The 15989-nt window shown below is 52.8% G+C and overlaps 1 protein-coding gene across 1 annotated transcript; it reads left to right on the top strand.

Moving 5' to 3' along the window:
* The first annotated feature begins 6703 nt into the window (after nucleotides 1–6703).
* On the top strand, nucleotides 6704–15163 carry LOC132076044 (lipase member M-like). The gene is made up of 10 exons (XM_059476921.1): nucleotides 6704–6714; nucleotides 7686–7797; nucleotides 8775–8892; nucleotides 9174–9372; nucleotides 10079–10188; nucleotides 10500–10645; nucleotides 11590–11736; nucleotides 12990–13061; nucleotides 14757–14822; nucleotides 14930–15163. The coding sequence occupies exons 2-10, from the start codon at nucleotides 7693–7695 to the stop codon at nucleotides 15161–15163; spliced, it is 1197 nt and encodes a 398-aa protein (XP_059332904.1). The 5' UTR covers nucleotides 6704–6714; nucleotides 7686–7692.
* Nucleotides 15164–15989: the final 826 nt, after the last annotated feature.

Here is a 15989-nt window from a genome sequence, read left to right on the forward strand (position 1 = left end):
GGTGAGGAGGGCGTGGAGCCCAGCACAGCTGCTCTGCAGAGCCAAACTGAGGGGTTTTAGCAGCTGAGCTTCATCCAGGAGTCTGGAGATGGTGGCACAGGGCTGGCACTGCTCAGGTTAGCACCTGTAAAGTGTTTCACTTTCTGCCCTTAGAGCTGGAACTGACCACAGCAGAAAACAGGGCAGGGTGAGGCCATGGCAGGGTGCAGGAATGAGGCTATAGGTCAGATAGGATCTGCCTGGATTGCCAGTGATTAGCTGCCTCACTTAGGACATTTGTAATGACATCTTTTTCTCTGTGATCAGCTGCTCGAGGCAGGGCCATGCCCTGGAGCAGCACCTTACAGGGCTGCAGTGTGCTCATGCCATGGATAGCAGTGCAAATGGAAAATAAACACACTGAGAGGCTGCCAAGATGCTCCCCATGCAAACTTCTGAAAAGCTGGCAGGAAATCAGAATCACAGAATCCTTAGAGACCCCCCCAAGATCATCAAAGCCAACCACGTTCACCACTAAACCACTAAACCACACCTGCCATTTATTCAAATTCAGTTTTTTATTCAAATTCAGTTTTAAAGCACTAACTTTGCACTTCTGGAAACTCATTAAAAGTGCTGGGCTTGGTCTCTTTCTGTTCAGGTTATGAAGTTTCTGCCACTCCTGCAATTATCTGGTTCAGTGTTTGCAATGCATTATCTTCATTCTGCCCTGACAGAGCACTCTCTGAGGTTCTGGTTTGATCAGATTCTGGCACTTGCTTCCCCTCTGCTGCCAAAGGATCAATAACAAATGAAGAGGTTTGTTTTGGAAGCAAATTGATTTATGCCTGCAGAATAAATATTGTGACATCCCATCTCCTGGGATGGCCATGGCAGGATTGGAGGCCTGGCTTGTCTCAGCTCTGTCAGGCAAGTCCAACACCACCAGGCAGGTCTGTGGTGATTGCAGAGGGTATCACACAATCATGGAATCATGGGTGGTTTGGGTGGGAAGGGACCTCAAATCCCATCTCATCCCACCCCAAGGACACCTTGGTGGCTCCAAGCCCCAAAGTCCAGCCTGGCCTTGGGCACTGCCAGGGATCCAGGGGCAGCCACAGCTGCTCTGGGCACCCTGTGCCAGGGCCTGCCCACCCTGCCAGGGAACAATTCCTAATTCCCAATATCTCATCCAGCCCTGCCCGCTGGCACTGGGGAGCCATTCCCTGTGTCCTGGCACTCCATCCCTTTTAAACAATCACTCCATGTTTCCTGCAGCTCCTTCAGGCCACAGTTTGGTCACCCCAGAGCTTCTCCTCTCCAGGCTGAACACCCCATCTCTCCCAGCAGAGCTGCTCCGTCCCTCTGCTCATCCTGGTGCCTGCCCTGGATCTGCTCCAACAGATCAATGTCCCACATATCTCAGTCCATGGTGTTCCATTCACCCACAAAGCCTCCACCACCCTTTTCTCCTCCCTGTGTGGGCAAAGCAGCCTCAGCCACACGTGGGGAGGATGTTGGTCACTCAGCCTCTCATTCAATCTTCTCCCAGGTGTGCTCATGCAGAGGGTGTCACATGAGGCTGTGAGGGCTCACAGCTGTGTCACATCCCCCCCAGGACACAGCAGTGTCACCCTGCTGCTGATCCATCCTTTCCCACCTCACACAGGGCAGCAGCACTCACAGGAGTCGCGGAGGGGAGCACAGGCTCCTTCCCACATGCACAGGCTTGAAGAGAGGTGGTGCTTTTGCAAGCAGCCCAAGGATTGCTCTGGTGTCTGCTTTAAGCAACGTGCCAGCCCATGGGGTTATTTGGAAACTGATTTGTCCCAGAGTTAATCTAGGACAAGGTTTTGTGGAGTTATGACAGATGGCGTGCTGCCTTTTCACGTCTTTTTGATCATTTACAGCCTGACAACGATTTCCAGAGGCATTGCTGAGTAGATTCAGCCTTTTCATTTGGTTGAAAACACTGTGCTTTCTTATTTCAGGAACTCACAGCAATTTCCCATGCTATTTCCAGTGTAATTTTCAAATTTTCTTTTGAGCTTGTTAGATGAACCTCTGAGAGAGAGAGACTCTGGTTTTAAGATTTGCATTTTCTTGGGATGGGACTTCAAGCAGGTGGGAATATAAGGCCATGGAAAGTTAGCTGAAATCAAAATCAGATGTAATTTTCTCCAAAACTTCACAAACAAGTGTTGAAAGCTCAGCCAGATCAGCTGTTCTCCAGTATGCTGGGAAATAATCTCAGGAGCACCACGGCACCAAATTTGCAAACTGTGGGTGTTTCTTTGCTGAGAAATTTTGCTCACGTTGTCCCAGGTCTGTTCAGGCACAAACCAAACTCTTTCAGCTGTAAAATACACTTTAAAGCCAATGAAGAGAGATCAGGGAAGAAGTACAACGAGTTCAGTGTTGTTCTGGGCTCTTGTGAGCACAGGAACAGGGGAGGAATTACTGAAGAAACACCAGTGACCACATCTGCATTATTTCCCAACCCACATTTATGCTTTTGTTTATTCCATTTCATTAGAGAGAATGGAATGATTGCATGAGCAACCCAAACAAGGTGTTGTGAAAAGATCAGGTCTTTCCTCAAGCTCCACTGTGCAACTCCAGCACGGGCAAAACCCCTATAAATGTGCAAACCAGAGACAGCCCAGCCTAGCCAAAGGGACTTTAAACCAGGAAAAGCACGAGCAGATAAGGACTCACCAGATTCTTCAACCTGAGTGTTCTCCAAGGTTACTGCAAGGCAGTTTTGTGTTTATTTGGCAGGAATTGCACAAGAGCTGGCATTCATATTGCCAACAGCAGGGTGCTGCTCCCTTTCCCAAGTCAGGCTGCCAGGGCCAGGTGGTTTGTGGCTGCTTCACCCTTGGCAAGAGGCACCTGGGCACAGGAAAGGGGCAGCAGGAGGAACAGCCGGGTCTCAGCTGGAGGGAAGGTGGGCATGGACAGCAGGATTAACCCAAATCCCAGAGCTGAGGGGGTCCTGGTGGAAAGGGGCAGCAGCAGGAGGAACAGCAGGGCTCCAGCTGGAGGGAAGGTGGGCATGGACAGCCCAGGACAGGATTAACCACAATGCCAGAGCTGAGGAGGTGCTGGTGGAAAACAGCAGCAGCAAGGTCTCAGCTGGAGGGAAGATGGGCATGGAGAGCAGGATTAACCCCAATGCCAGGGCTGAGGAGGTGCCTGGTGGGAAACAGCAACAGGAGCAGCAGCAGCAGGGCCCCAGCAGCAGGGAAGGTGGGCATGGACAGCCCAGGACAGCAGGATTAACCCCAGTCCCAGGGCTGAGGGGGTCCTGGTGGAAAACAGCAGCAGGAACAGCAGCAGCAGGGCCCCAGCTGAGGGAAGGTGGGCATGGACAGCCCAGGACAGCAGGATTAACCCCAATCCCAGGGCTGAGGAGGTGCTGATTGCACCCGTGTGCCTCAGAGGAGGTGACTCAGCAGCAGCAGACCTGCACCTGAGGGACAGCACTGGGGACACAGCTGATCCCACAGGCTGCTTCCCTTCCTGTTGTGCCAGCAGCAGGTGGGGTTGCAGTCCTGTGATGCCTCAAATGAGAGCATGAGAGGCATCCAGCAGCAATGCTGCCTGATGGCTGAGAAGGGTGAGGCTAACAAGCAACACACCTCAGCAGAAGGTGTAAATTTTGATTCTTAAGGGCCTCAGAGGCCAAGAATAATACAGGGTTTGGGACTCAGGCAGAGCCCAGGACTTGATGGCTGGAAACCTTGACCTTCCATGTCACACCTGGACACACATCCCTCTGAGAATGTGGGATCCCAGAGTGGTTTGGGTTGGAAGGGACCTTAGAGATCACCTCATTCCACCCCTGCCATGGCAGGGACACCTCCCACTGTCCCAGGCTGCTCCAAGCCCCAAAGTCCAGCCTGGCCTTGGGCACTGCCAGGGATGCAGGGGCAGCCACAGCTGCTCTGGGCACCCTGTGCCAGGGCCTGCCCACCCTGCCAGGGAACAATTCCTCATTCCCAATATCCCATCCAGCCCTGCCCTCTGGCACTGGGAGCCATTCCCTGTGTCCCATCCCTCCATTCACATATCCCAACTCCCTGCACAACACCTTTTATCCAACAACATTCCAACCCCATGCAGGTGTTTTTTTCAGTTCTGATTTTCCTTTCCTTCCCTCCCTGTGCTTCCCTTTTCCAGAGGCAGCCACAGCTTCTCTGGGAAATCCATTTCACGGCCTGCCCACCCTCCCAGGGAACAATTCCTTATTCCCAATATCCCATCTGAACCCAACCTCCTTCAAGTCCTCAAAGGTTTGAGGACTTTCATTCCTCCCTTTGGCTAAGCTACACAAGAGTTCCTCAGTAAAAATCCAGCTGGTGTTTTATTTTGGCACCTTCTGCCCTTCCACCAGAGGAGGAACAACCGCAGGTGCTGAATCACACACTCACCCCAGCACTGACACACTGCTCCAATGGCCTCGTTCCACAGCCTGGGGATGCCAGAGAAGCCTCTGCTGCCTTTCCAACATCTACTACTATTAATTTATCACTGTTACTACTAGTTAGTAACTGCACTAGAGAATGAGTAGCGGGGTGAGAAGGCAGCAGGGCAGGGGGGATTCTGCCCCTCTGGAGCAGCTTCCCTCTGGATCCAGGCTGGGAGAGCTGGGAATGCTCAGCCTGGAGAAGGGAAGGGTGTGTGGAGACCTCACAGCTCCTTCCAGGGCCTGAAGGGACACAGGGGAGCTGGAGAGGGACCCTGCAACAGGAACTGGAGGGACAGGACACAGGGAATGGGTTCAGAGTGACACAGGGCAGGGCTGGATGGGATATTGGGAATTAGGAATTGTTCCCTGACAGGGTGGGCAGGCCCTGGCACAGGGTGCCCAGAGCAGCTGTGGCTGCCCCTGGATCCCTGGCAGTGCCCAAGGCCAGGCTGGACACTGGGGCTTGGAGCAGCCTGGGACAGTGGAAGGTGTCCCTGACATGGCAGAGGTGGGATGAGCTGAGCTTTAAGGTCCTCCCAACCTATCTAAGTTCCCTTCCACGATTCTCTGACTCTTTGCAGTGGGATTTTCCTGCCCACAGAGGAAGGAAGATATTTCCAAAAGCCCAGAGCAGGCAGAGCAGGCACCTCTCCCTGTGCTCCCCTCCACGACTCCTGTGAGTGCTGCTGCCCTGTGTGAGGTGGGAAAGGATGGATCAGCAGCAGGGTGACACTGCTGTGCCCTGGGGGGGATGTGACACAGCTGTGAGCCCTCACAGCCTCATGTGACACCCTCTGCATGAGCACACCTGGGAGGAGATTGGATAAGAGGCTGAGTGGCCAGCCTGCACATTAGACAGTCTGTCTCTGCTCTAAACCAATCCCAAAGTGCCAGCATCACCCAGAAGATGGAGGCTAGGAGGGAGAAAGAAGAAGGACAAGGCACACCCAAATTCCTCCATCTTGAGACCCTGAACCTCCATTCTAAAAAGCTTAAAATTCTACCTTTTCACCCTGTGACAAACTATTTTTCTCCTTAAACTCTCCTGACTTGTAATTTTTCATACAAAGCTGGTCATTTGCTCCAGCTCTGCCTTGTACCTCTGGCTGCTGGTGGGACCTCCAGCCTGGTGCTTTTCCAGAGAGTTCTATAGAGCTTTGGTGAATTGCCCTTTGCTAACACAACACTTCTGGACCCAACTGTCACTTTTCATGAGGGGTGGGATGCCCAAGTGTCTCCCATCCAGGCAGGCAGGGAGGCCTGAGCTGTCCTTGGGGAGCCTGGCATGCTGCTGAGGCTTTGGAAAGGTGGGAGTGATGCCTTCAGAATGGTGCCTTAGGTTTAAGTTTTTATATTTTTCAGATTCTGTGCTGCTTTAGTGTGTAGCTCTGAGCTTCACATTAAGGGATGGCGAGCTCTCTGCACAGAGCAGGGAGACAAAACAATTCCTGCTGTAGCTGGGGACCAAGGACAAATGATCCAAATCTCAGGCCCAAGAGCACAAACAATGGTGAATTGAAGAGAGAAAAACAAGAAGGATGAGACTCCATAACCTAAAGCTGTAATTGGATAATTAATCCCAATATGCAAACGGAGCAGAACTGATAAAAGTGACCCGGTGTCCATTTTGTGCCCATTTTGGTTCACCTTGGGTGCAGCCCTGGCTGGGCTCTTGTGCTGCTCAAGTGGATCCATGGAGGAGATCCTTTTAATAAATCCCTGCTTTATTCTTTAACTCTGTTCTAGGCCAGCCTTCTCAAGGCATCAGTTCAGACCAAGCTTTTTGCTGCCCCAGGAACTCTCCCAAATAACCCTGGGAGACAGGAAACTACCCTGAGAGTTAGGAAATGACCCTTTACCAAGAAAACCTGTTGGCTTTTATTTTGTTTGTTTGCTCTCTCTTGGCTTGTTGGCTTTTTTCTTTCCCACCCTGGCCATCAAGAGCTTAAGGTGCAACTCCATAGCTGGAATTCCTCAGCACACCAGCCCGGCTGCCTGTGCAGAACCGCAATCAAAGCCACCAGAAGCTTCCCATGAAGGGAGGTGCCCCAGGAGTGATCAGCACCCATCTGTTAATTGGAGGGCACGTGAACAGCAAGTGCCAGCGTGGCTGGGCTCTGACACAGCCTGGTCCTTTTAACTCTGGTGATGACAGAGCCACTGGCACTGCCACCAGCAGCCTGGCCAGACGCGCCAGGGCTCTGCCTGGTAACCAATTTCCCTCCTTGTCCTTCAGATCTGTGTCCTCTTGGAGCTGCCTGGTAACTTATTTCCCTCCTTGTCCTTCAGATCTGTGTCCTTTTGGAGCTGTCCCCAGCGAGGGAAAAGCATCACTCGAATTTTTTTTTAATTTTTTTTTTAAATTTTTGGTCTTATCTCACAGCTTGGTGACACCACAGGTAGGTTTGCTGGGAGTATTTCAGAGGGTAGGAAAGTCTTTGTGGTGTGGGAGCAGAAGGAGGGAGGCAGAGAGAAATTCACAGTTCATGCTGCTGGGCTGAGGTTAAGATCTAACTTTTGAGAGCCTGGCAAAACATCAGGAATCATTTGTAATGTTAATTGTGTGAATTAAAAATAGGCTTCTGCTCAGCTAAGGTGATCAAAAAGGTTTCTGGTTTTTTTTTCAGGCTACACGGATTTAACCAATAGCCTTCCTATGAGGCTCTACCAGTTTCACTCATAGGATCTGAAAAATAGAATCTGTTTACAGTGGGGTTTGGGTAGGAAAGTTAAGGAATAAACACGAAAAGTAGAGACAGAGTCATATCCCACCCACACTAAACATGTTCCTTCCACAGCATAAACTCCCCCTTTAGGTTAATTCCTTCTGTGAGACAACTGACCCAGTCTGGGATTATCCCAGCATTGGTTTAGTTATTGTTTGACATAGCTGGTTCTCTTCTTCTTGCCATTAAAAATATTAAAAAGGCTCCAGCCTAGTACCAGATCCTGTCTGTACAGTATAAAAAATTCTAAAAATTTGGGAATTCCCTCCACTTTCCCAGCCCAGAAAATGGTATGTGATCTCCAGATATGTGAGGAACCTAACACATCCCAGCCAAGCAGAAACAAACACTCACATCAATTCCAGCAACAACAACAACCAACAACAACAACAGCGGCATCCATGTTGCTGGATTTCTGTTGTCGCTCTTGCTGCTGCTCCTGTTGCTATTATTACTATCATTATCATTATTTTTTGCTGTTGTTGTCACTGTTATTATTCACACAGGCACGAGATGTGGCTGCTCATGGCAGTCCTGCTCCTCCTCCAAGCACCCACCATCTCCGAAGGCACCACCAAGCAGAAGAAGGCTCTGAACCCCGAGGCTCTCATGAACGTTGTAAGCCAGGAGAACTCTGAATTCCCTGTCTGAAGGCTTGGGCACGTTCAGCTGGAGGACAGAGAGGCTGGGAGAGGGCTGGTGTTGTTGGGCTGCATCATTAACATCATTAACCAGCTCCTCCTCCCAGCAGAATTAATGCAATTACCAGCAGGGCAGTTAGAGATGGGGATAATCCCAGACTGGATTTGATCAGATATCTCCCCAGAGGGTAGAAATTTGTGCATGGCTCCTCTCCTTCAATGACAGCAAGTCGCTCAGGGCCATATCCGGGTGAGCCCTGAGAGGCTCTGAACCTGGGTTATAAGATAAAATTGCTGCATTTAAATCTTTAAACTGCATTTAAATCTTTCCTGCCAACCTCATAACAAAGCAACCCATGGGCAGGACCACAGCTGGATTTTCCCAGTCTGTGGAGTTTCCAGCATGAATAAAGCTCAGGCAGAGCATTGGGAGCCCTGCATGGCTCCTGTGGGATTTATCCCAGTGCCCTTCCAGTCAGCCCAGCTCGGCAGGTTTATCCCTCTGCCCCAGCACCTTATCAGCCTGGCTCATCACCCGGAGCCTGATGTGACATGCGCGGCAGGAAATCGGTGCCAGCCGTCTGTAAGGCGGGGTGAGGAAATCCTTCTGGTTTCAATGGTTTCAGTGAATCCTTTTGGTTTCAATGGTTTCAGTAAATCCTTTTGGTTTCAATGGTTTCAAGCCCTGCAGCCTCCAGCTCCCCTCCCTCCCATGGCTGAGCATCTCCCCTTCCCCTGGGTAGGTCACTGGGGCAGGGTTTGGACAGAGCCACAAAAAGTCCTCAGCTCATCCAGAGACAGCCTGGGCAAAGCCATGTCCCACAATTTCAGTTTTACCACATCCCAGAACTTCATTTTTACCATGTCAGATGGTAAAAGTCAAAGCTTATCTCCTCGAGTCAGATAAGCACCTTTACCATGGAAAGTTTCCCACCTGGGTTTTTCTTCTCCCAGAGCCAAATCATCTGCCACAGAGGGTACCCCAGTGAGGAGTATGAAGTGCTGACTGATGATGGCTACTACATCCACCTGAACAGGATTCCTCATGGAAGAGAAAAGCCTAAGAACAGAGGTACAGCTTGATTTCAGTCAGAGACAGCAAAAAATAAAAGCTCTGAATGTCGGCAGGGGAATGGATCAACCTGGACAGGCCAGGGGAATAGTCATTGTTAAAGCAAAAAGACTGAATCTGTGGGATTTCTCCAATTTACACTCAAAGCTGTAGCTGAAGACATGGCCAAAATGCACATTTTGCTTGGGCAGTGCAAGGCAGAGGCTTTACTGGCCTTAATTTGGGGTGAGTGAACAGAGAGCATGTGCTCCAATGAAATGTGCTGTTTCCTCTGCACCCAGGGGCCAAGCCAGTGGTGTTTCTCCAGCACGGGATATTTGGAGAAGGCAGCCACTGGGTGGAAAACCTGGCCAACAACAGCCTTGGCTTCATCCTAGCAGACTCTGGCTACGATGTGTGGCTGGCAAACAGCCGAGGGACCAGCTGGTCCCGGAGACACCAGCACCTTTCAGCCGACCAGGTGGAATTCTGGGATTTCAGGTGGGCTGGAGATGTTACAAAAGCCTGGCAGAGGCTCTCTGCCTGTCCCCGAGCTCCAGGCACAGGTGGGGGCCTCTGAGCAGGCAAGTCAGGGCAGCTCACCCCTGGCACTGGGGAGGATGGGGCACCTGAGCAGACCTGCCTGCTGACACGGTGCCAGCTCCTCCCTGCAGCGCTGAGAGCACGGGCACTGCCACCTGTGTGGGGACACACAGAGACATCACAGAGACCTCACTGAGCTGGCCACAAGTGTCATTGCCACCTCCCCTGCTCCTAGACCTTGTTGTTGCCCCTTTTTAAGCTGCTGCTGCCTCTCCAGAGCAGAACCCCCAGGCTCATGAAGAGGCTTTTAGAAAAACCTCACACTGCAGGTGTGCCTTTCACCACCTCCCACCAACACAACAGGAGCCACTGCTGCATTCCCCGGGGGGAAAGAGCATCCCAGGGAGCAGAGCTGGTGCTGTAATCCTGGTGGGAGCTGGGAATGGCACAGGAATGCTGGCCAGGCTCTCTGCACACTCTGTTTACTGCTCACCCCAGCCGTGGGAGGGCTAAGCCCTTTCAAGGCAGGATGATGCCATGGCAGGAGGGATCCATGCCAGGAATTTCCCCCTGGAAAATCAGCCCCAGATGTGGAGCTGGGCAATGCAAGGCAGCTCAGGGGAAGCTGCTGCCCCACAAGCAGCATCCCCCTCCTGTGTTGCAGCTTCCATGAGATGGCAATGTTCGACCTGCCGGCTGCCATCGACTTTGTGCTGCAGAAAACGGGGCAGAAGCAGCTCCACTACGTTGGATACTCCCAGGGCTGCTCAATTGGTGAGTTCCAAAGGGTCACCCACCACCTTGACTCAAAAAAGTCCATTTTGGTGTTTTTGTCAGCAGAAAGCAGAGGGCTCCCCTCCTTGTGGGCTTAAAAACCACTGAAGTGCCCCATCAGCCAAGGGAATAAAAGTGGTGCCTCCCTTTGGGCATCTCTTGCACCAACATTTAGCAGGAGAAGGTGGCAACAGATCTCAGATTTCCAAGTGGAGATAATCAATTAAACAGAGCTGAGTCCAAGTGAGCCTTCAGATAAGCACCTGAGGAAAGATGGAGCAAGCCTGAGGTTGTTTTTTCTGTTTTCTCAGCGTTTATTGCGTTTTCATCCATCCCCGAACTGGCTCAGAAAGTCAAAATGTTTTTTGCCCTGGCTCCAGCAGTGTCACTGAAACACAGCAGAAGTCCATTCATGAAGATGCAGCTCCTTGTGGACAACAAGCTCCAGATGATTCCGGTAAGGGATTTACTCCACACCCTTCTGTCCCAAAACTGACTGGTTCTAGAGAAGGAGTAATGCCCAGCCACAGCCCCTGGTGCAGCAGAAAACAGTTAATTCCTGCCGGTTTATTAGCACAGGCACAATTCAGGCACACACACAGTCCTGGTTGGATTGTTGAGTGCATTTCTTCTTCCCATCTGTAGGATACACGTGATCTTTATATGGGGGCACATGGGAATAAATCACACAGGACTCTTTTTCTTCATGGTGGGAAAAGCCCCTTCTTTAGTCACATAACTCCTCTTTGTACAGTTTTACAGACCGTGTGTGTGACTCCAGTTGGTCAGGAGCTTTCTTGCCAATTACTTTTATTGGTAATAAACAAGTTGTTATTCTGTATTGAATATTGAATTCTGTCACTCAAGCCCCTGCTGTGTACGTGCAGGAAAAGTTGTTTGTGAAGAGGCAATTTTAATTTTTCTGTCTAATGGTGCAAAAACAGTTTATGCAGGTGCTGATTGTTGTTTTACCCAGTGATAGATTGCTATGCTAATGAACTGCTCACTCCAGGATTGCTTCACATGGGAACTTGCACAGTGCTAGCTTCCCTTAGAAGAAATGACAGGCCAGCCAGAGCAGGCTTGATTTTACAAGGCTTTTCTTTATAATTTCTCTACCTTGCTGCAACAGGGGCACTTGTAAGAGCCCTAGACCAACACCTGAGGAAGAGCAGCTTTGCTGTGTTGATTCCATGAAAAACAGATCCTGTGCTTGGAGGGGTGAGGGGAAAGAGGAGAGCTGTGAATATTGATTTCATTGCTGTGTGTTCGGTCAGCACCAACGAGCTGTGCACATCTGCGTGGGGCAGGGGCTTGATTCCTGGGTATTCCCTGGCTGGTGGGGCCGGGCAGCAGGGAGGGCAGGCAGGAACACCCTCAGTGTGTCCCTCTGCTCCTCAGCTGCTGCTGGGCAGGACGGACGCGTCGCTGCGCATCAGGAGGCTGTGGCGCTTCCTGCCCGAGCTCTGCAGGCACACGCTGCTGCACAGGCCCTGTGCCAACCTCCTCTTCCTCCTGGGGGGCTACAACGAGAAGAACCTCAACATGGTGCGTGTGCCATCCCCCTGGGGACAAGGGTCACTGTCCGTGGGCAGGGGAGAGGTTTGCAGGCAGTCCCGACGTGGGAAGGGATGAGAATCTTGGCTCCGTGCTTCAAGAAGGCTGATTTATTATTTTATGGTATATATAGATTAAATTTATACTAATAGAATATAATAGAAGAAAGGATTTCATCAGAAGGCTGGGGAAGGGAAGGGAAGGGAAGGGAAGGGAAGGGAAGGGAAGGGAAGGGAAGGGAAGGGAAGGGAAGGGAAGGGAAGGGAAGGGAAGGGAAGGGAAGGGAAGGGAAGGGAAGGGAAGGGAAGGGAAGGGAAGGGAAGGGAAGGGAAGGGAAGGGAAGGGAAGGGAAGGGAAGGGAAGGGAAGGGAAGGGAAGGGAAGGGAAGGGAAGGGAAGGGAAGGGAAGGGAAGGGAAGGGAAGGGAAGGGAAGGGAAGGGAAGGAAAGGAAAGGAAAGGAAAGGAAAGGAAAGGAAAGGAAAGGAAAGGAAAGGAAAGGAAAGGAAAGGAAAGGAAAGGAAAGGAAAGGAAAGGAAAGGAAAGGGGAATGGAAAAGGGAGAAGGAAAACGAAGGGAAAAGAAAGGAAAGGGGAATGGAAAAGGGAAGGGAGGAAATGGAAGAAAGGAAAAGGAAAGGAAAAGGAAAGGAGGGGAAAAGAAAGGAAAGGAAAGGGGAAAGGAAAGGGGGAAGGAAAAGGGAAGGGAGGAAATGGCAAAAAGGAAAAGGAAAGGAAAAGGAAAGCTTGTGACTCGCACAGAGTCCAAGCCAGTTGACTGTAATTGGCCATTAATTAGAAACAACCAACATGAACCAATCAAAGATGCACCTGTTGCATTCCACAGCAGCAGATAATGTTTTTCATTTCCTCTGAGGCTTCTCAGCTTCTCGGGAGAAAAATCCTGGCAAAGGTGTTTTTCAGAAAATATCATGGCTACAGCCAGGTGGGCCTTGCCAGCACCTCTGAATCACTGTGACCAGCCTGGGGTGCAGCCTCTGCTGAAGCAGCCTCTGGGTGAGCTCAGGCAGTCACTGAGGCCTTGGGCCCAGGGAAGGTGTCTCACAGAGCTCATCCCCATCACTCTCCTCCCTGTGCTGCCTCACAGCAATGGGTTTTTAATGAAAAATCATATCCAGCTCTTCAGGCAGTGTGACTCAGCAGTGGCTGCTCTGGGAAACACCTGGCAGCTGCCACTCCCTTCCCACCGGCTGGAAAGCACCCTCAGCGGGATTTGTTTCCTTGCAGACACGGCTGGATGTGTACACATCCCACTATCCAGATGGCACCTCTGTCAAAAACATCATGCACTGGGCCCAGGTAGGACCCCTGACACACACACCCACCCCTGGGATGGGCCTTTCACTGCAGGCCAGGGCAGGCACGAGAGCTCAGGGGTCCCAGGCACTGGGAAAGGAAAGGAAAGAAGTCAGAAGAGGTGCTGGGTGCAGGATGAGCTGCCCTGGTGCCTCTGGGGACCAGGGGTCTCTGCAGGACACTGTGTGTCCTGTGCTGGACCAGGCAGGACAAGGGACAGCACGGGGAGGCCACAGATGGATGTTGGACCCCTCAGGGGTGCCCAAAGCAGAACTTGGGGATACCATAAAGCCCAAGGAGAGGCTGGGGGAACTGGATGAGGAGGAAAATTGGGGAGCCAACAACATCTCCCCCTGTCCAAAGGGGGCCTGGACACCCTGGAGATGGACTCTGCAGCTTCAGCAGAGTTCAGGCCCAGCTGGAAATGGAGAACCCCACCCATGTGCCTCCCTGCAGTGCCAATTATTGGCAGTGGAGGCAGGAAAAGGACAATCAGGGTGCTGGAGGAGCTGCAGCAGCACCCTGCACACACAGCTGGTGGTGAGCAGGATTCCAGGGGGAAGAGCACCAGGGCAGTCTAGGAATCACATGGAGCACCTTGGTTTGTCAGCCTGTGGCTGGGGACAGGCATGGAGCCAGGGGTCACAAAGCCACCCTGTTAAAAAAGGTGGAATGCCATCTCCTCCTGCAATGTCCCACAGGTGAGGACACCAACACCTCTCCTTGTCCTGCCTGTCCCCAGCCAGCTGGCATGGCTGGAGATGGGCACACGGAGGGCAAGGACTTCCACAGACACTTTCTGAGCACCCTCTCATGATGGGTGCCTTGAGGGGGCCAGGAGATGTGAGACCCACGCAGGAACAGATCCATCTTCTCCCAGCAGATCCATTGTGTCACAGCATGTCCAACCTCCCACAGCAAATCCATCCTCTCACGCACAGCAGATCCATCCTCTCACAGCAGATCCATCCTTCCACAGCAGATCATTCCTCCCACAGATCCATCCCCCCACAGCAGATCCATCCTCTCCCAGCAGATCCATCCTCTCCCAGCAGATTCATCCTCTCCCAGCAGATCCAACCTTACACAGCAGATCCATCCTCCCACAGAACATACATCTTCCCACAGAACATACATCCTCTCCCAGCAGATCCATCCCCTCACTCCCAGCAGGTCCATCCTCCCACAGCAGATCCACCCACTCACAGCAGATCCATCCTCTCCCAGATCCATCCTCCCACAGCAGATCCATCCTCCCACAGCAGATCCACCCTCCCACAGCAGCTCCATCCTCCCACAGCAGATCAATCTTCTCCCAGCAGATCATTCTTCCACAGCAGATCCATCCCCCACAGCAGATCCATCCTCTCACTGATCCATCCTCCCACAGCAGATCCATCCTCTCACAGAACCATCCTCTCCCACAGATCCATCCTCTAACTCACAGCAGATCCATCCCCCACAACAGATCCATCCTCCCACAGTAGACCCATCCTCACAGCAACTCCATCCTCTCATTCTCAGCAGATCCATCCTCCCACACCAGATCCATTCTCTCACAGCAGATCCATCCTCCCACAGCAGATCCATCCTCCCACCGCAGATCCATCCTCTCCCTCACAGCAGATCCTCTCCCAGCAGATCCATCCCCCCACAGCAGCTCCATCCTCCCACAGGAGATCCCCCCTCTCTCCCCAGGTGATAAAATCCGGAGAATTCAAAGCCTTTGACTACGGCAGCGAGAACCGCGCTCGGTACCACCAGGTAGGACCCATGGCCGTGCTGGCAGCTGGAGGTGCTGGGGGCCTCTCCAGGGTGCTGCAGGGACACAGTGGCTTCCCTGAGCCCTGAGAGCCCCCCGTGTCCCCCAGGACACCCCGCCCCTGTACCCCCTGGAGGAGATGCCGGTGCCCACAGCAGTGTGGTCGGGAGGGCAGGACTGGGCAGCAGACTGGAGGGACGTGCTGCAGCTGCTGCCCCGCATCAGCCACCTCGTCACCTACACCCACATCCCCGACTGGAACCACTGGGACTTTGTCTGGGGCCTGGACGCCCCCGGGCGCCTCTACAGCAGCATGCTGAGCCTGATGGAGGCCTCCCGGTAGAGCGGCAGCTCCCGGCGGCCTGGCCCCGGTCCCTCAGCTGAGACAGCCCCAGGAGGGGCTGGGACACTGCCTGCTGTCCCCTCCTTCCTGCTGGCCTGACACGCTTGTGGTGATGGTGCTTTGGTTGTTGGGTCTCTCCTCCTTGCTTGGGAGGTCCTCAAGCTCCAGCTCTGGGGTCAGCCAAGGCACCGGAGCAGGCAGGAGCCACCAGCCCTGCTGGAAGGGCCCCAACATGATGGTGCTGAGCCAGGGACACATGGGGACCCTGCCATGACCCCAAGGTGGGCTGTGGATTAGAGCAGCCGGGCTGTGAGGAGCTGGGCCTGCGGGGGGACAGGCTGAGAGCAGCCCCCAAGCGTGGCACACAAAGGAATGCAGGGGATGCATGAGGCCAAACCCTTCTTGGCAGCAGCAACCACAGGGCTCTGGCCCCAGATTGCAGCCCAGGGGGTTCAGGTTGGATTTGGAAAATCCTTTTTCCCCAAGACAAGTCCTCAGGAAGTGGAAGGTCTCCATCTGGGCCAAGCCAGGCAGCTGCCTGTGTTATTTGGGCAGGGACCCAGTGGCCAAAGGTCCCCAGGAGTGGCTGCTTGGCTCAGCACCAAGGCACTGGGAATGATTATCCCTCATCCCTCATTCCTGCTGACCCCAGATGCCCTGGGCTGGGGTGCAGGGCTGGCATCCCCCCGGGAAGCTGCTCCAGGCTGATGTCCCCAGCCTGTCCCACCCTGCTGCTTGCTGCAAACCCGGAGGTGGGAAAAATCCCTCCTAAATAAATACTCAAAGGGGGTTTCAGGAGCCTGTGCTTTGACACCCCCAGCTCTTC

This window comes from Ammospiza nelsoni, chromosome 8 (genome assembly GCF_027579445.1).
Source record: "Ammospiza nelsoni isolate bAmmNel1 chromosome 8, bAmmNel1.pri, whole genome shotgun sequence".
In the NCBI taxonomy this organism is placed as follows: domain Eukaryota; kingdom Metazoa; phylum Chordata; class Aves; order Passeriformes; family Passerellidae; genus Ammospiza; species Ammospiza nelsoni.

What these genes read in the sequence shown, in the direction of transcription:
- LOC132076044 (XM_059476921.1), top strand. Translation starts at nt 7,693, where the DNA reads ATGTGGCTGCTCATGGCAGTCCTGCTCCTCCTCCAAGCACCCACCATC. An exon ending in ACAAGCTCCAGATGATTCCG is followed by an intron (nt 10,646 to 11,589) that starts GTAAGGGATTTA and finishes TCTGCTCCTCAG; the next exon opens with CTGCTGCTGGGCAGGACGGA. An exon ending in ACGAGAAGAACCTCAACATG is followed by an intron (nt 11,737 to 12,989) that starts GTGCGTGTGCCA and finishes GTTTCCTTGCAG; the next exon opens with ACACGGCTGGATGTGTACAC.